The sequence below is a fragment of the Lissotriton helveticus genome, chromosome 12 (genome assembly GCF_964261635.1).
Source record: "Lissotriton helveticus chromosome 12, aLisHel1.1, whole genome shotgun sequence".
Classification (NCBI taxonomy): Eukaryota; Metazoa; Chordata; class Amphibia; order Caudata; family Salamandridae; genus Lissotriton; species Lissotriton helveticus.
The window spans coordinates 91,044,825-91,064,277 of record NC_136073.1 but is presented as its reverse complement, the minus strand read 5'-3'; the positions used below and the strand labels follow the sequence as shown (position 1 = coordinate 91,064,277).

The following is a 19,453-nucleotide window of genomic DNA, read 5'->3' as shown; positions in this document are numbered from 1 at the left end:
TGTGCTGGGGTAGGTATTGTAGTGTTGTGTTAGTGTAGTGTAGAGTTGTGGTGGTTGTTTAGTGTAGGGTCGTGCTGGGGGAAGTGTTATAGGGGTTAGGGTAGTGTTGTAGTGTTTGTGTAGTGTAGGGTCATGCTGGGGGTAGTGTTTTAGGGTTTAGGGAAGTGTTGTAGTGTTTGTGTAGTGTAGGGTCATGCTGGGGGTAGTGATTTAGGGTTTAGGGTAGTGTTGTAGTGTTTGTGTAGTGTAGGGTTATGCTGGGGGTGGTGTTGTAGTGTTTGTGTAGTGTAGGGTCATGCTGGGGTGTAGTTTGTTAGGGTTTAGGGTAGTGTTGTAGTGTTTGTGTAGTGTAGGGTCATGCTGGGGGTAGTGTTTTAGGGTTTAGGGTATTGTTGTAGTTTTTGTGTAGTGTAGGGTCATGTAGGGGTAGTGTTTTAGAGTTTAGGGTAGTGTTGTAGTGTTTGTGTAGTGTAGGGTCATGCTGGGGTGTAGTGTTTTAGGGTTTAGGGTAGTGTTGTAGTGTTTGTGTAGTGTAGGGTCATGCTGGGGTGTAGTGTTTTAGGGTTTAGGGTAGTGTTGTAGTTTTTGTGTAGTGTAGGGTCATGTAGGGGTAGTGTTTTAGAGTTTAGGGTAGTGTTGTAGTGTTTGTGTAGTGTAGGGTCATGCTGGGGTGTAGTGTTTTAGGGTTTAGGGTAGTATTGTAGTGTTTGTGTAGGGTCATGCTGTGGGTAGTGTATTAAGGTAGTATTGTAGTGTATGTGTAGGGAAGTAAAGTGCTTATGGTAGTGTTGGGGGGTCGTGCTGGGTTGTGTAAATGTAGGAAAAGGACTGTGTGTCAAGGGTGGGTGATGCAGGGGTACTACATTACAGTGTAGTGTAGGGTTGGGTAGGGTACTCTTACTTACCTTAACTACTTTAACAACGAGTATACCTTTAATATGCATGCCTTTTCGTTGTAAATTTTTAACAACAAGGGGTGGTGATGGACAGAGTTTCTGAATTAAGCAGAATACTCTCACCCAGTCAAGAGATCAGGGCTAGATCCAACACCGTTTTTTAGCTCACTGCACCATCCCAGTTCAGAACCTGGCTATATGCAAATTAGTCTGTTCCTGTCCCAGTGCATGATGGGAACAGGGCAAACCAAACTACCAAGCCAATTCTTACACTGGGAAGGAAACAAGCTTCCGGGGACCGGTTTCTGGCATTTCAGCCGTCGTCGGCCCGGCTTGCTTGAATCCTGATGGTGCAATGAGCAAGGGACTCACATCTGAGTATACCCTTCCACGCTTAGGGTGGACAAAATATTTAACAACAAGGGGTGGTGATGGACAGAGTTTCTGAATTAAGCAGAATACTCTCACCCAGTCAAGAGATCAGGGCTAGATCCAACACCGTTTTTTAGCTCACTGCACCATCCCAGTTCAGAACCTGGCTATATGCAAATTAGTCTGTTCCTGTCCCAGTGCATGATGGGAACAGGGCAAACCAAACTACCAAGCCAATTCTTACACTGGGAAGGAAACAAGCTTCCGGGGACCGGTTTCTGGCATTTCAGCCGTCGTCGGCCCGGCTTGCTTGAATCCTGATGGTGCAATGAGCAAGGGACTCACATCTGAGTATACCCTTCCACGCTTAGGGTGGACAAAATATTTAACAACAAGGGGTGGTGATGGACAGAGTTTCTGAATTAAGCAGAATACTCTCACCCAGTCAAGAGATCAGGGCTAGATCCAACACCGTTTTTTAGCTCACTGCACCATCCCAGTTCAGAACCTGGCTATATGCAAATTAGTCTGTTCCTGTCCCAGTGCATGATGGGAACAGGGCAAACCAAACTACCAAGCCAATTCTTACACTGGGAAGGAAACAAGCTTCCGGGGACCGGTTTCTGGCATTTCAGCCGTCGTCGGCCCGGCTTGCTTGAATCCTGACATGAGTCCCTTGCTCACTGCTCCATCAGGATTCAAGCAAGCCGGGCCGACGATGGCTGAAATGCCATAAACCGGTCCCCGGAAGCTTGTCTCCTTTCTGGTGAAGAATTGGCTTGGTAGTTTGGTCTGCCCTGTTCCCATGATGCACTGGGCCAGGGACAGACTAATTTGCATATAGCCAGGTTCTGAGCTGGGATGGGGCAGTGAGCTAAATAACGGTGATGGATCAAGCCCTGATCTTTGGACTGGGTAAGAGTGGTCTGCTTAATTCAGACACTCTGTTCATCACCACCCCCTTTTCTGAATCGTTTTCGTTGTAAAGGCATGCGTGTTAAAGGCATATTCGTTTTAAAAGTATTCGTTCTTTTTATTTTGCGGCCTAATAGTACTTGCAGGATCAAATTTGCGGTATGATGGTATGTGGGATGTTTGTCTGCGGTCTGACATCATATATTCATTTTTGAAAGATAAACCTCCAAAGCATGGGGCTTTCGTCTGGAAATTACAAAAAAGCAGAAAAAATATCAGAGGTGAGTGAGGAATTTTCTCCATATGTGTGGGAGACACTTGTCTGATATATATATATATATATATATATATATATATATATATATATATATATATATATATATATATATATATATATATATATATATATATATATATATATATATATATATATATATATATATATATAAAATCAGCCTGGGGAGGGGTGCTGCATCGCCCCTTCCCACTTTAAATAAAGCTATTGACCCCTGGGAGGTGGTGGTGGTGGTCACCACGGCCAGGGGGATCCAATTGTAGCCACCCTCAAAATATTTAAGTTAGCCCTGGGGAGGTGGTAGACCCTCGGGTATATGAAAACCCCAGGAGGAAGAGTTCATGTGGCCCTTCCCATTTGTTTGTGACCAGGCTCTGGGGGATGTGGTCCCCAATGCTGAAGTTGGCCCAAGGAGGAGGGCTGCACAGCCCCTTAACACTTTAAATAAAACTTTTGACCCCACGGAGGTAGAGGTCCGCAAGTCTTTAGGGGTCCCCGCGGCCCTCATAATTTTTAAGTTAGCCATGGGATGGTGGTGGTTCCCAGGGCATATAAAAAGCCCCAGGAGGGGGGTCCGCACAACCCCCCTCCGTTGGTTAAAATGATGCCCCTGGGAGGTGGTGATCCCTGGGGCTACTGGAGCTAATTGAAGGGGGTCCCCACGGCTCCCTCCTTCACATCAGTGAAGCCCCAAGGTGGTGGTGGTCCCAGGGGCTTTTAAGCTCGAAAGGAAAAACAGAGGTCAGGAAAATAACCAGAAAAAGCAAAACAGAGAGCAGAAAAACGAGCAGAAAAAGGCAAAACAGAGGTTAGAGAAATGACCAAGAACGGCAAAACAGAGCAGAACAGGGCAAAAAAGATGGGAGAAAATGAGAAGGAAGGGCAAAACAGAAGGCAGAAAAAAGAGGAAAAGGAAAACCAGAACAGAAGCATGGAGCACTCACACACCCATTCACAGACCCACTCAGAGACTCATGCACCCACTCACAGACCCAATGAGATACTTATACACCCCCTCATAAACCTACTTAGAGACTCACGCACACACTCATGTACCTACTCATAGACCAACCTAGACACTCATGCACCCACTCATAGACCCACCAGATATATGCACCCAGACACAGACCCTCCCAGCCTCACAAATCCACTCACAGACCCACTATGAGACACAAGCACTCACTCAGACACTCATGCACCCACCCTCAGACCCACTTAGATACTCATGCACCTGCTCACATACCCAATGAGGTACTTATGTAGCCAGGCCCACTGAGACACTCACACACCCACTCACACCCCCACTGTGACACTCATGCATACTCTCAAGTTTACAGGTTACAGTTAGGAAATATAATTGAAAAAACTTTAGAAATGTACTTAAAAATTCAAAGTTTACAGTGACGGTAGAGTTAGGAAATAGAATGAAAAAAAAAGGGAAATTCATTGAAAAAGCAAAGGTTGCAGGGATGTTATAGTGAGGTTCAGATTTCACTTGTACAAAACCAGAGGAATTCAGCAGTTAGTGTTACCTGAGCTAACTATAACTTACGCCCACAAATGCACTGCTTATGTCCACATATTTTACATCACTCCTGACATGGTCATTGACATCATTGGTGACATCTCAGATAACATCACTGATGATATCGTCCACAGACTCATTAAACACAGTGACTCACACCTCATAGAAGCTCTTAGATACCCACTCTCAGACAGCCCCTCACATAGCTGATCGCAGACCCAGACCAGTATTCACACAATCAATCACTCATCCATAGTGCTGCACAGACAACCACTCACTCATACTGCCACTCACACACCCACTCAGTCACCCATACAGGTACTCACACACCCATATGCTGGAGTGGAGAAGTGTGGCTCAATGGTTAGAGCGGCAGACCCTGATGCAGAGGTCTAGCCTGGGACCAGGGTTCAATTCCCTGCCTCGGCGGGTCTTGGGCTCAAAATTCCACGGACCTGATAATTCTCGCCTCAGTGCCTATTCCAATCATGGAGTCCCACTCTGCAACTCTGGGCAATAGCTTGCTTAATCTTCACAACGGCCCCCACAGCGCTAAGGATGCCTGGCCTCAACCTTGGGGGTGCCCAGGAGTGGACACCTCACAGGGAAAGCCAGGATGGGTTCCACAGCGGTATTCGTACAAGCGCCTTGAGACCCTTGCGGGTGAGTAGTGCGCTATACAAGTATCAATTTACATTTTACATGCTCACCCATGCAACCACTCATAATAACACTCACTCACCAATAGGTACTCACGTACCCACTCACCTACCCATATAGCCACTGACAGTCTTACCCTCAGCCATACAACTACTCACATACCCACAGATCCACTTAAATGCCCATTCACACATCCATCCAACCTCTAGGAAGCACTCACCCACCCTTACAACCACTCACACAGACATTCAGTCTCTAATACAGCCACTCACACAACCACCCTGACACATATGCAGCCATTCATACAGTTACTAAAACAGCTACTCACTCACCCATACAACCACTCACACAACCACACAGCCCCTCAATCACCCATACAGCCACTGACACACCCACTCCGACACGTATTCAGCCACTCATTCACCAACACAGCTACTCACATAACCACTGACACATCCATACAGCAACTCACACACCTACTCACAGACCAATATAGTCACTCGGACATCCACTCACACACTAATACATATAGTCACAAAGCCACACAGATTAGATATGCTAGAAATAGCATGGCTAAATACCAGTACAGAAAGAATAGTAATTTGGCTCATAATGCAGCTTATTATATATCTGTAAGCCCTAGAAACATTTATGAAAACCTAACAGTCATGGGATAATGTCATCATTGTTGTAATTTGAGATGTCATCAGTGAAGCCATCAGTGATGTCACTGACCATGTCATGAATGGTGCAATATGTGAGGTCATAAGCAGTGCATTGCGAGGGACATCAATTATAGTTAGTTCAGGTTATAGTTAGATAAGGTGACTATAAGTGCTGAATTTCACTGTTTTGTACGAGCCTAACTATAACATCCCGGTAACCTTGTTTTTTTTCAGTGGATATATGACACTTAATTAAAAACATTAAAGTAATAAACAGAAAAAGTAACATTAAATTAAAAAGTAAAGTGTTTGTCATCAAAGGAGTCACACTACTTTTCTACTTCCAGTCTGAACAACAATTTGGAAAGTGTTGGACTTTGGAGTGGGCAGATTTACTATTCCCACTGTAGTGTAAGCAATAATTTGCAAGATACTGGACTTTGAATTGTTTAGATTTACTATTCATACTTTAGCATAACAAAATTAAGGAAACTGTTGCACTTTGGAGGGGTGAGATTTACTATTCCTGCTTCAATATAAACTAAATGAGGGAACATGTTGGAATTCAGAGGAGTTATTTTACTATTCCTAATCCAACATAAGCAAAAACAGGGAAGGTGTTGGATTTTGGAAGAGTTATATATATATTATTCCAACTCTTAATCATTTTAAAAAAAAAACATGAAGTACCTAAAAATATAATATTATTAAAACATATACTAATTAAAAAGTACTGTGGGAATAAAAAAGTAAATGTTTTAAATAAGTTATAAAATAAAAAAATAGAATCAATACAATGAATCCCTATTTCTGAAGAAAATATAAACTTTTATAAAAAAAAAAAACAATACTAACATTAAAATAGTCGTTAAATAAATCAAATAATATTAAAATGAATCAGTTATGAAATGTGTTTTACAAAGTTTATTAACTTGCAATGCCAGCTAAAGAAATCTGCACTTATTTACCACCTGCTCTGGGAGGTTGTACATAGAAACATATTTCTTCCCCTTACTCCCTTCAAAATGGCGATAAACACACTGTTTGGACTCCTAGGTTCATTCCACATAATTCATAACTACTGGATATAGGCGGAGGGTTGCCAGCCAGAAGTGGAGATGTGGACCCCCAGTTATCCCCTCACCACATTTCTCTGAACTCATAATGAGAATTTTAAAGTACTAATTGCTGTGGAATCCTGGCTTCAAAATACTTCAGACATTGCAATCTCAGATACCGGAGTGCTATATTATGTTTGTAATGGCCTCCTTCACAACCAAAGGTGTGGTAGAAGGCACACAATTGTTAGGAACTTAATGTCGACACAGAGTCCTTTTTGTTTTCTCAGAATTTTACTCGCAAGTTGCCTCTTCCCTGGCAATTGCTCCACACCATATTCATGGTCACAGTACATTTCTGTCCTTTCTGATGGCTTTTGAGGAAAAACTGTCTGCAGTTTATTGGTGAAGGGTTCACTGCTTGAAAAGGTGTCCTACATGCATGACTATTGAGTGAGGCTCACCTCCTCCTGCCCTAAGCTGTCACTTATTGTATCAGTGACCTTGCTTTGCTGGGCCTTTCATGGAGCACTCACAGAAACACCCACCCAAATATAGCTTTGAGCCTACTTAAGATGAAACGATGAGTCAAACAATGCCCTTATCTGAGAAGAAAGATCATCTCCTCTCTAGTCACAGGTCATTCTGTTGCAATGGCTGTCATATTATTGTTCTGTGCCATGCACTTGCAGGCTCTAGTTCTGTGAAATTGTCCACCATACACTTCATGGATCTTCAGTAAGGCCCAGAGTTTTCAGGCACTTCCAAGATACAACATACTCTATAGTGACACTCAGGACACTTGGACCTCACTTGCCATCATGAGTGGTATAGATCCTCACTGAGTCACAGAGGCCATCACAACTCCTCTCCACCTCAGTACCTTCACTGCCTTCTTCCATGCAAAATCTTGCTCATGCAAGGCCACTGCTAATCCCCCTCGGTCATCATCTCCCTTAAAGGCAGGATCTGAGGTAAGCTGTTGAATGTCCACAGGTTCTGGTCCCAAACCTGGCAGTAAGAATTAGTGGTGAATGCACCAATCCTGGTGCACAAAAGATTTTCTTTGCAGGTCCAGGTGTGGGACTTTGAATTTTGGCAGAGAAATATTGGGTCAATGTCTAGACGTTTCTACCACATATTTATAATAAAGGTAAAAACAGTAGTTGTGTAATCCAACAGGCAGCTCTGAAATCGTTTCTGGATAATGTTGCCCTTTTGTCTGTTCTACTCATACTGATGCAGTCAAATTGTTTGTCACAAAGTGTGAACAGGATGGTGGGGTAAACCTTACAGGCAGCTTTCATACGAAACGCAGGTCAAATGCATCAAGGCAAGGACAAGTCAGGCAGGGGAGGCTATCCCACTTAACCACCTGTTATCCTATGAGGGTTAGCCCTTGCAGAGAGCAATGGGCCAGGAAAGGGCATGGAAAACACCTTGAGCTTCAAAGGCCTCCTTAGTCTCCTTTCTTTAACACTCCTCAGTGTGACCCAGAATAAAGGATCTCTGAAATGTACTGGATGGAGCCCTGCAATTTACATCTTCTGTCTGGACTCTCTCTCCAATCAGCAATCTTAGCTTCAACTAGAATGTAGCAAATACAAGATGGATCGCACTGTGGTTATGGCCACCTCTGTCACACACATTCAAATCTTTGCACAAACCAGTGTGTACATGTGTCCAACAGCCACACCACACATGGATGGGTAATGGTTCTGATACTGGCAGACCAATTTAAAAACCCAGGCGGAAAGGCTGGTTGACTATTCCCCATAGCATGCAATAATTAAAAAGACTCGGGGGCATATTACCAAGGGCATTATCGCCGCATTAGCGGGACTTTTTCCCGCTAATGCGGCGATAATTTTATCGCCCTATTACCAAGCTGTCGCTAACACCAGTTAGCGACAGCTTGTAGGCGATAGCGGGCATTTAGGGACCCACTTTGCATGTCAGCGATAATTATCGCTAATGACATGCAAAGTGGGCGTGCCAAGATGTTAGCGACTGAAAACAGTCGCTAACATCTCTAACTCCTATTAACAACTTTTGGAAATATTCGCGCTAAGCGCGAATATCTCCAAAAGCTAACGCCTGCTAAAAGCAGTTCTTAGCCATGTTATCCATTGGAAGGTAAATAACATGGCTAAGAGCATTGTCACGATAATGCATGAATATCGCTGATTTTTCAGCGATATTCATGCATTTCGCAGGATTTTGGCCGCTTTTGAGATAAACCTTGATAATATCAAGGTATCTCAGCGGCAAAAATCCTCGGTGCTCGGCGATATTTTTTTCCCGCTAACCAAGCAATAGCGATAATTATCGCTATTGCTTGGTAATATGCCCCTTGGTTTGCTACTGGAGACATATCTCTGCCAGCACAGTAGGCCCACTACAGACAAATGAACTGACTGAAGACACACTGATCTAAAGGAGGGTGCACATGGTGACCCCTCCAACAAAGCACCTGGGTCTTAATCCATATCACAAAAAGCATTAACAGTGCACATGCACTATTGTCAAATGTGAGGAGGTAGAAGTCAAAAAGCTTGCTACTGTGAATTTGAAGGAGCGCAAAAGATCCCCTGAGTCACACAGAGGACCTTTCTCCACTCCAAATCCCTAAATATAAGAACAGTATTAAGAGTGAATTTACTCTATCATATGGGTAATTTGTGATAAAACCCAGGTAGTGAATTCTACTCCACATTTAGAGATTTGTGTTTTAATTTGACGATTTTCTATTACCACAAAATTTAAATAAGGCCAACAGTCCTCTCTGAATGACAATAGTAGTAAATGGCAGTTCACAACACGAAGTGTCCTGTCATATGTCTGGTCAATAAAGAGTGCCAACCACCTGCCTAAACTATTGGAAATTTTTTCAAACACTGATGCTCTGTTTGCAGGACATGCACAGAGATAGTTCTTCTCTAACATTCAATAGGAGCATTTTGCTAGTAATCACTTTTTGTGGCATCCTATTTTTATAATACAAAAGCTGACGGTGTAGCAAACCTTTTTCTTAAGCAGCAAATGTCATATACATGACTCATTCTATAATATGTGGCATGATGATTAGTATGAGTTGAGCTGAGGGATAATGTCTGAGTGAAGTGTTAAGCACATCATCTAGCACATTCAGTTTACAGATGGTTAAGAACATTTGCATTGATTTGCCTCAACATACAACTGGATTTATCTATTTATTTATTTATTTTAAAGGTTGTATATAGCGCTGGCTTGACCCAGGGGTAGCAGAGCGCTTTACAGGAGTATGAGGAGGTACAATAATCGATACATTTGGTCAAAAGCTTTGCAATAAGAGCCAATATAAGGAAGGCAGATAAATATGAATGTTAGTTACAAAGACAAATAATAATAACCTCACATGGGTAGCGAGTAGTTAGGTTTGGGTCGGTGCGAGGAGGTGAGCAGGGTGAAGATAAAGTAGGGGGATAAGTAGAGTGGGAGGTTAGGGGGGTGGGAGATCAGGGGGGTGGGGAGATGGGAGGTCAGAGGGAGGCCGTTGGTAGGTTAGATGTTATAGGTAAAAGTGGGGGCAAAAAAGGGGTTGCTAGAGGAGGGGGAAGGGAGTAGCAAGAGGGAGGGGAGTCAGGGGGGATGAGTGAGGGGATGAGAGAGTTGGATGGCAAGGGAAGCCTGGAGGGGCGCAGGGTTGGATACAGTTCCAGAGGAGGGAATTATTGACCCCAGTATTTGTTGAGGAGAAACAACTTGAGGTCTTTTTTTAAGTTGATGTAGGAGGGGTTGTAGCGTACTTTTTTAGGCAGGGAGTTCCATGTGGACAGAGCGTTAGCCGAGAAGGAGCGAGCTTGTGTGCATTTCTTTTTTTGTAGAGGGGGGTGAGAATGAGGGCGTTGGTGCTCCTTGTTGGGTGAATGCAGCCCTCTTTGTGATGCTTGTTTGAGAGGTAACGTGGGGTGTTTTGGTGAATTGCTTTGTGTGTGATACATGCAATCTTATAGGTGGATCTGCCTTCGATGGGAAGCCATTTGAGGGTTTTGAGTGCAGGGGAGATGTGATTGAAATGTTTATAGTCAGAGATAAGTCTAGAAGCTAGGTTGAGTACAGCTTTGAGTGGTGCAAGATGGACTTTGGGAGTCCCAGCGAGGATAGCATTACCATGGTCTATTCTCGACAGGACCAGCAATTGGACAACAGTTTTGAAGTCATCTATTGGTATGAAGGTTTTGATTTTTTTGAGTTGAAGGAGAGTGAAGAGTGCTCCTTTGGCTGTGGTTTTTATGTGGCCAGTAACTGCAAGATTGTTGTCAATGGTGATGTCTAGAAATGATACTCAATTGGAGGTGGTGAGAGAGCAGTTGAGCGCATTAAGGTCAGATATCCAGTTTTGTATGGGAAGTGGGTTGCTTTCAGGGGAGATGAGAATGATTTTCATTTTTTAAAGGTTGAGTTTTAGATGGTTTTGGTGAAACCATGATTGGATCTTAGTTAGGGTGTCATTGAAGTGTATCACATCAGAGTGGGATTTAATCTTATAGTAGAGTTGAGTATCGTCAGCATAGAGGTAGTAATTGATTCCAGCTTGTTTGAGAATGAGGGTGAGGGGTTCCATGAATAGGTTGTAGAGAGCGGGGGAGAGAATGGATTCCTGTGGGACCCCGAGGGGGATTGGAGTAGGGTTAGAAAGGCAGTTCTCAATTTTGTTTTGTTGGGTTGTGTTGGAGAACGGAGGTGAACCAGTTGAGGACATAGCCATTGAGGCCAAAATGGTCTTAAGAGTGTTAAGTAGTGCAGTGTAGTTAACCGTATCGAAGGCGGCGGAGAGGTTGAGGAGAGTGAGAAGGCAAACTTCACCATTGTCAAGTAAGTGATGAATATCGTCTACTATGTTGAGTATGGCCGATTCTGTGCTGCATCCTTTTCTGAAGCCAGATTGCAGCACGTCAAAGAGGTCAAAGGCGTTTATGTAATTATCGAATTGAAGCAGGGTGCATTTCTGAAGGGCTTTGGAGAGAAGACGGGAGGTTAGAGATAGGTCAGCGGTTATAAGGGTCGTTAGGATCTGCATTGGGGTTTTTGGGGATGGGTGTGATTTGACCTGGTTGGAGGGAGGCGGGAACATACCCTGAGGTCAGGGATGAGTTTATAATGGTGGTCCAGAGTGGGGCGATGATATGCTTAAGGTCTTGGACACGTTTAGATGGCATGGGGTCTTTGGTGTGAGAGAATGGTTTAAGGTTGGAGATGATATTATAGACTTCGTGTTCAGTGACTGGGTGAAAATTATGCCAGGTGGCATTGTTTTTTAGATGCTGGAGGGGGGTAAAAGAGTTGGGTTTCGGTGGGAGGGAGAATGATGAGAGATTGGAAGAGACCTGGGGAAGATTAGATGGAGATTCAGGAGAAATGTCATAAGAAAGTAGTGGCTTGGTAGGGAGGTGATTAAAGAGGAAGGATTCATTTATTTTAGTGATTTTATCAGAGAAGAAATTTGCAATTTCTTCACATTTCTCATTTGTGGCCATCTGCTTTTGGGGGGTAGAGGATGTTTGATTTTTGACGATGCTGAATAGTTCTCAAGTTCTATTTTTGGCCCTATCAAGCTGTGTGCGGTAGAAGGAGGCCTTTTCATTAAGGATGTGTTTTTTGCAGTTGGACCTAGTGGATTGGAGGAGGGCTAAGTGGGAGGGGGATAGGTATTGCCTCCAGGTCCTTTCGGACTGTCTAAGAGAGCGTCTTTCATCGTTAAAATCCGAGTTGAACCAGGATTAGGAAGGAATGTTTCTTTGGGCTTTCATTTTGGGAGGGGCCATTTGATCTAGATCCTCGGTAACCGATTTGTTGTAATGTTCGGTGAGGGCGTCTGCATTTTGAGAGAGGGGGGCGAGCAGGAATTGGGCTTTGAGTTTCATTTCAAGTTCGCCGGGGGGGACAAGATGAAGATTTCTTTTCAATTTCTTATATTTGATGCTTTTAGAGTGGGGGGGGGGGGCGTGGTGGTGATCGAGAAGAGGATGAGGTGATGCTCTGACCAGTCGATGGGGACAATGTTGGAGAGGGAGGCTACATAGTTATTTGCTATGATGGCATCAAGAGTATCCCCTTTAGTGTGGGTTGAAGAGTGACAAATTTGCTTATCTCCAGAAGGTTCATGAGGAGGTTAATAGCAGGGTCTTTGATATCATTCCAGTGGCGGTTAAAATCTCCAAGGAGGAGATTTTTAGAGTTTGAAAGAGTGCACTGGGTGAGTAGGTTGGAAAGTTCCTCTGTGAAAGGAAGGGATTTACCAGGAAGATGATAGATATTGTGTAGGCGAATGGGAGGCGCGCCCTGGATTTTGAGTTCTGCACCGAGGTATTCAAATGTGATAGGGTCGGAGTTCTTGACGAGCGAGAGTTGAAGTTCACTTTTGAAGATGATAGGTAGACCACCTCCAATTCTCTCCGGTCTATCTTTCCTGAGTTTGGAGTATCCGGTTGGGATGAGTAGGTCAAGGATAGGAGTAGAGTGGGCCTTGATCCAAGTTTTCGTCAGGTAGGCAATGTCAATGTCTTTGCTGAGAATGGATTTAGCTATTTCCGTCGCATGCTGTGTAGCTGAGCGGCAGTTTACCAGCATGCATGTGTGGGGTTTCGGGTTGTTTATGAGTGGGGGGCACGTATGGATAGTGGTGAGTTGAGTTGGGGGTCTAGGGGCAATGGGGAAGAAGGGGTCCTGCTTGTCCCCAGTATCACAGGGATGTGAGAGTGGGGGTTGGAGGGTCAGTTTGATTTTTGGGGAGGTAGGAGTTACAAAGTTCAAGGAGGTCTGAAGGTGAGAGATGGTTAGAGGCAAGGGGTCGGTGGGAGCAGTTGCAACGAGGGGAGACTCTCCATTGTTGAAGACTGGAGGTGCTTTGTGCATCTACGTTTGGGGAATCCACCAGGTTTAGGAGGATTTCAGAGGAGAGAGAGTTAAAATATTTCCTTCGTTCGGAGAGTTCAGATGATAAGTTCAGAAGATAGCTTTCGATGTTAGATAGGGTCTGTGTGAGATTAGCCTTTTAATTTTCCGGGAAGAGCGGTCTGTGCAGTGTGTGAGTTGGAAGGTCGGGGGTGAATGGGAGGCGTTCCCAGGTTGTTGGACAAGGGGGAGTCCTCGTTGTCTGGAGGGGAGTGCATAGAGTTTTGAGGAGGTGAGAGATCTTGAGGGGAGAGAGAAGAAATGCCATCCTGGCTAATAACATCATGTCTAGGGGGAATGCAGTTTGGCGAAGGTGAAATTTGACAAGGCGGTTGAATAATAGGAGAATCGGGAGGAGAGTGCTGGAAGGTGGGCGTGAGGGGGGGTGTGTGTCTAGATGTGGGAGGGGGGTAATTAGAGAGAGAAAGGTTTTGGGAAATTGGGCATACTGTTGAGGTGTCCTGCTGAGGGAGGGTTGCTAGTGAGGGGGGGAAATAGAAAGATTGGATTAGAGAGTCATCACACGTCGTATTAATGCCAGTAAGGGGGGGACTGGTGGCAAGGAAGTGGAGGGTGAGGGTGCCTCAGTCATTTGGAAGGTTGCAGTGTTAGGAGGTGGGGTGGATAGTAAGTAAGATAATGTGCTGAAGTGTTGCTCAAAAATGGTGAGTTGATTTTCTGAGGCCTGGCTTATATTGTTACCGGATTTGAAGATGGAGATGTCTATTTCGCTGTGGAACGTATGGGAGGGGGAGGTGGACAATTTAAAACCATACGGGATTTTACATGATTTAGTGATGGGGAGGTGGTGGAAAAATATGTTTTTCCATTTGGAGGGGCGTTTGGAGTAAAAAATGTAGTTTGTTTTTATTATGGAGGAGAGACTATGATAGTTATCAACAAATAGGGTTTCATGGTGGCCAATAAGTAGTTTGTGTTTGAAGTTTATTTTAGCATTTTTGGAGAGATTGAGTGGGTAGAGGATGGACCCAGAGTTCGGGCCATGTCTAGTGATAGGTGAGTCCAGTGGATTGATTCTGAATTCTTCTGTAGTGAGGGGGTGTGTGGCATGGTGGCATGGTGTTTGTATTAAGGAGGCTAGAGGAGTAGGTAAAAGAGGAAGGGTGAAAGACTTGGTGTGAGGCGTTAGGTGGTGTGGGAGTCAGAATAGTGGCAGGGTAAAGTGAATGAGTAAGGTAGGAATCAGAGAGGGGTTGGGGGTAGTGTTAGTGGAAAGGAGTGAGACGATAGGGTTGGAAGGAGGAGAAGCCATAAGTAGAGGTCATGTGTTAGGTGGGTAAATCATTCATTACATATTTTGGAGAACTTGGGCAAGTGTAGAAATAGGTAGGAGTAGGGGATGGAAGAGGGATCAGAGCAAAATAAGGGGGGAGAAGTGTTAGATTCAGAGAGGGGAAAGAGACATTGAGGATATAGTGAAAACCGGTTGAGATGGTGGCTACAAATAGTGAGAAATAGGGGTAAAACTACAATGAGAACTATACAAAGGGCATGAGGCTCAAACCATCATTGGGAAGTCTTTGGCAAAAGTAAGGTAGAGGTTAGGCAGTGATCAGAGGAAATGACAGTATATAATTGCCAAGATATTAGCATAAGCTGGTGGACTTGGTGGGCAGGATGTATCAGCGTTCCAGTTCAGCCCACAGGCCAGGATTATTAGTGGGATTGAAACTATTTTTAGGTTAGGTTAAAAGGAACGAGTCCAACTCAGTGAGCTTCCAGTGAGAGGAGGCTTAGAGGAAGTTTGGTGGAGGATTGGCGAGGTGGGAGCAGGTGTCAGGTCCCCTAGTGGGTGCCATGGCATCCTTGAGTCTCAGGCATACACACACAGTTAGGGTGGGGGCAGTGATCCGCCATTCTGGGTGAGCCTGCAGGGGCTGCTTCATCGCGAGTAAACTAAAGGCAGGTACGCTGCGGGCAGTCAAATGGCGCGATATTTGGCAATACTCTCCACTGCCATCTTGGTTCATATCGCCATCTCGAGAAGTAGGCCCTTTCATAAAATGGCCATTCATCCTACCGGGACCAAACGGGACAGGAGGAATCAGCAGACACCTAGGAGGTAAAGACCGCGGGTGGCGCTCTCAGTTTTGAGGTCCAGCCGAAGACCAGCAGCGTCAGTGGCGGTCCAGGGAAGGTGTCGGCTGCACCCCTCAATCCAGCAACAGCAGAACAGAGGAGGCAGTAAAGGGGGGGAGCACAGGCCCACAGAGGGAGCTGTGACCACCGGTTAACCCCACCCGATGTGCTGTGCTGGGGGGGAGCAGTTCCACTGACGACCTGGCAGGCCAGGGAGAGCAAAACAGCAGCGGATCCAGGAGGCTACACCAGGGGACCGAGTTTCAGCAGCAGCTTGCAGAGGGAATCTGGAGAGAGACCGCAGCCTCGAGAAGTAGGCCAGAGGACGCTGCAGGTCCAGCCGACAGGAGGTCACCTCTGATTCTGGGAGAGTGTGGAGGGGAGAGGACCTCAACACGCTCCTGCCCAGTGTGAGGAACCCGACACCGGCACCCTCGGGCCAGCCGCGGTACAACCCCGGGCGCTTCCTCGGGCACAAACGATCGGGCGGCACTATGTCTCAGTTCGGTGGGCCAGTGCCAGGAGTGAGGAGGACCAGTCTTTAACAGTATTTAGGGCAGCAAAACGGAAACTCCCAGAAGCAAGGAGGTCGCCCCAACGCCAGTTCTCTCAGAGTCAGGAGGGACCCGTCCCGGAGGGGAGCAGTGAGGCAGGCTCGGCGCTGGTGAGGAGGTCAGAAGTGCTGGTGAGAAGCCAGGAGGTCACCTCAACCCCAGTTAACTCTGAGTCGGAACGGACCAGTCCCGGAGGGGAGCAGTGTGGCAGGCTTGGCGCTGGTGAAGAGGTGCCGAGCCAGGGAGGGAGTGTCAGCATCACAGAGGTCATCCCCACTCGGGTCAGCAGGAGAAGGACGGCATCCCCGCTCCACTGGTTCAACTCATGGTGTCCTGACACTGCTCTTCGAGGATCTCAGCAGTCTGGAGCTCACCCCAAGTCAGTCTCGACATGGCAGCCGGCAAAGATGTGCTAGGAGGACGAGAGGGCACGTTAGATCCATAGATATCGTCTCTGCAGGTAAAGATTTTTTCAGGGATGAGTCTGTTGAGCATCCGTTGTTTTGTACTGTGATAGGCGTCGGATGGAGATCTGATGTGTGGGTAAACAGGGGTAAAGGTACCGTTTTGGTAAACCCCAACCCGGGAGCTCCTTGGTAGGGCTCCTACTCAGTGGATGGACGTATTTCAATGTCATAGCTCAGGCATAAAGTTTAAGGTACTACTCTACTGATATAGTGGCACTGCACAATGAACCAAAGTAGAGTCATAAGGCAGTTCCTTCCATAGACCAATAATGAAACCTATGCAAATTCACCTATATCTGTAACTATTCAAGATCTATCACAAGCACCAGCTGCTCAATTCTCTGAAGGCTACATTTATGTCATATAATATGCTGAGAAGTGCAAGAAGGAAAAAGGAGAGCAAGGAAGAATAAGAGAGGTAAGAAAGTCACTGGTAAGGGAAAGATGAAAGACTGACATAATTGAGGCTTTTGTGAAAGAGACAATGGAAAGTCAGAATAGTAAAAGATTCCACAAATGGAAAGAGAGAAGAGTTACATATGTGAGACCACTATCACACATGTTGAGATACTCCTTCAGTGTATAAGCAGAAGGACCAATATGATCGGGTTTACATAGTTACTAGAAATAGCCAACATATCAAATGCTCGTCAATACCTTTATATGTAGAAGTTCAACTTTTTCACATATGTCCCTTATGATTTACCTGCTTACCTAGAGGGTGGAAAGCTCTAACTCAAATAACCTAATGTGGCTTTATACATGTGTGTAAAATTTCAGGGCATGGAGTTGGTTTTTGGTATCTGTTTGTGGGTATGTTTGCAATGATTTTTCCAGATGAAAATGTTCAATAATACAGTGTTTGAAGGCAATGTTTGAGTCCACTTAAAGCATTTATGCTGGAGTATATACAACATGCTACATATAAATCAAGTTGTTGCTGTTCTCATTTTCTTCTTCTTTTTCTTCTTCTTCTTCTTCTTCTTCTTCTTCTTCATTTTCTTCTTCTTCTTTTTCTCATTATTATTATTTTTATTATTATTAGTAGTAGTAATGGTGGTATTACTATCATTATGATTGTAAGCAGTAAGTAGTAGTACTAGTAGAAGCATTTTTAAGATTATTATTATTATTAATAATATTAGTAGTAGTAGTAGTGTTAGAGGTGGTTGCATTATATAGTATAACTACTCATATCATAACTACTTGAAAATCCTGGGGATACAAAGTAATTGATAATGAAAGCATCACTTGTAAATGATTGTGAGGAGCTTTTTTAACATTTGAATGAATAATTCAATGTTATTCTTTAATCACTCAGGTCCCTCTCTCTGTATGCAGTCGCAGCTGCCCTCCTGGTTTTTGGAAAGCTACGAAAGAAGGCGAGCCTGACTGCTGCTTTATGTGTGTCCTATGTCCACTGGAAGAAATAAGCAATCAAACTGGTGAGTAGATTAGCATCTCTGAGGATCCAGCTAATGCTCTCTCATATGGTGAAGGTGATGGATGTGTTTCTAAAGTAATGAGGTGCACACCTTTTTAGTTAATCTAATTGTTTAAATCCTTAATCAGTTTAAAAAACTTTAACTAGTTGGGGTGCCCAGATTATTCTTCACTTACTCTTGCAGATTCTCTGAAGTGTTCCAAGTGTCCCTGGGACCAGTGGCCCAATGAGAAACAAAACCAATGCATCCCAAAGACTATAGAGTTCCTGTCCTTCGAAGAACCTCTAGGAGCCACTCTAGCAGTGATTAGCATCAGTCTTTCCGCAATACCTTCTGGTATCATGACACTATTTATTTATTTCAGGAACACTCCAATCGTCAAAGCAAATAACAGATTCCTCAGCTACCTTCTATTACTGGCACTTGCTCTTTGTTTCCTCTGTTCCTTGTTTTTCATTGGCTTCCCAAGTTCAGAGAAATGCCTCCTCCGTCAGGCTGCCTTTGGGGTAATTTTTGCTCTCTGCGTCTCTTGTGTGTTGGCTAAAACCATTATGGTGGTTGTTGCCTTTAAGGCTATCAATCCCACAAGTAACTTAAAGCAATGGATTGGGCTCCAGTTGGTCTATATGATTGTAACTATCTGTACACTCATTCAAGTTATTCTCTGTGTATCATGGTTGAGTCACTTGCCATCCTTCTCAGACTATAATATCCACTCTCAGCCAGGAAAGATAATAGTTGAATGCAATGAAGGATCGCCAATTGCTTTCTGGTGCATGCTGGGATATCTTGGACTTCTAGCCACCATCAGCTTCATAGTGGCCTTCCTAGCCAGACAATTGCCTGATAGCTTCAATGAGGCAAAGTTCATCACCTTCAGCATGCTCGCCTTCCTCAGTGTCTGGCTTTCATTCATTCCAGCTTATCTCAGTACTAAGGGCAAGTATATGGTTGCCATGGAGATTTTTGCCATCTTATCATCCAGTTTTGCTTTGGTTGCATGTATATTTTTTCCAAAGTGTTACATCATCTTGCTAAGACCGGACAAGAATACCAAGAATATTTTGGCAAACAAGAGGAAATGTCTCAAAAATGTTGATTGAGTAATTTACAAGTAACATTTCCTAATTACAGTGAAACCTGCTGACCTCTTTCCTTAATTTCCTACCTTGCTATTGCATTCAGTACTGCTTATTTTATACAAAGACTTCGATTTCATTTTTGTTATCCTCTGCAGAAGTAAAACTGTCTTTTTGTCGCTGGCCTGTTCTAGCATGTCTAGTTCTCAAAGTTGTCTTTCATATTTGTGTAGCTACTTTTCATTGCAGTATACCGTATCCAGCAAAGAATAACTATCAACTCAAAAGAGCAAATGGCAGGTGTGTCCTTGCTCACCCTGCTCTTTGAAGCTGTGTTCTACAAATATTTGATCTATTTACACTGGTTTATTTTAAAAAATGTATTTCCAGCACGTTTCTCTATCTTATTAGCTTCTCCCAAGTTCCTCTGTCATTACAACCAGGCCATTGTCAAACATCCAGGCCATCCTTCACTACCTGCTTGCC

The 19,453-nt window shown here is 44.4% G+C and overlaps 1 protein-coding gene across 1 annotated transcript in view; it reads left to right on the top strand.

Moving 5' to 3' along the window:
• The window catches only part of LOC144797910 (extracellular calcium-sensing receptor-like), a 48,463-nt gene extending 29,472 nt beyond the window's left edge, over nucleotides 1-18,991 (top strand). Inside the window, exons 5-6 of the mRNA XM_078668712.1 lie at nucleotides 17,765-17,888; nucleotides 18,072-18,991. Coding sequence (XP_078524838.1) covers nucleotides 17,765-17,888; nucleotides 18,072-18,991 — 1,044 coding nt within the window. The remainder of the gene's footprint in view (nucleotides 1-17,764; nucleotides 17,889-18,071) is intronic.
• Nucleotides 18,992-19,453: the final 462 nt, after the last annotated feature.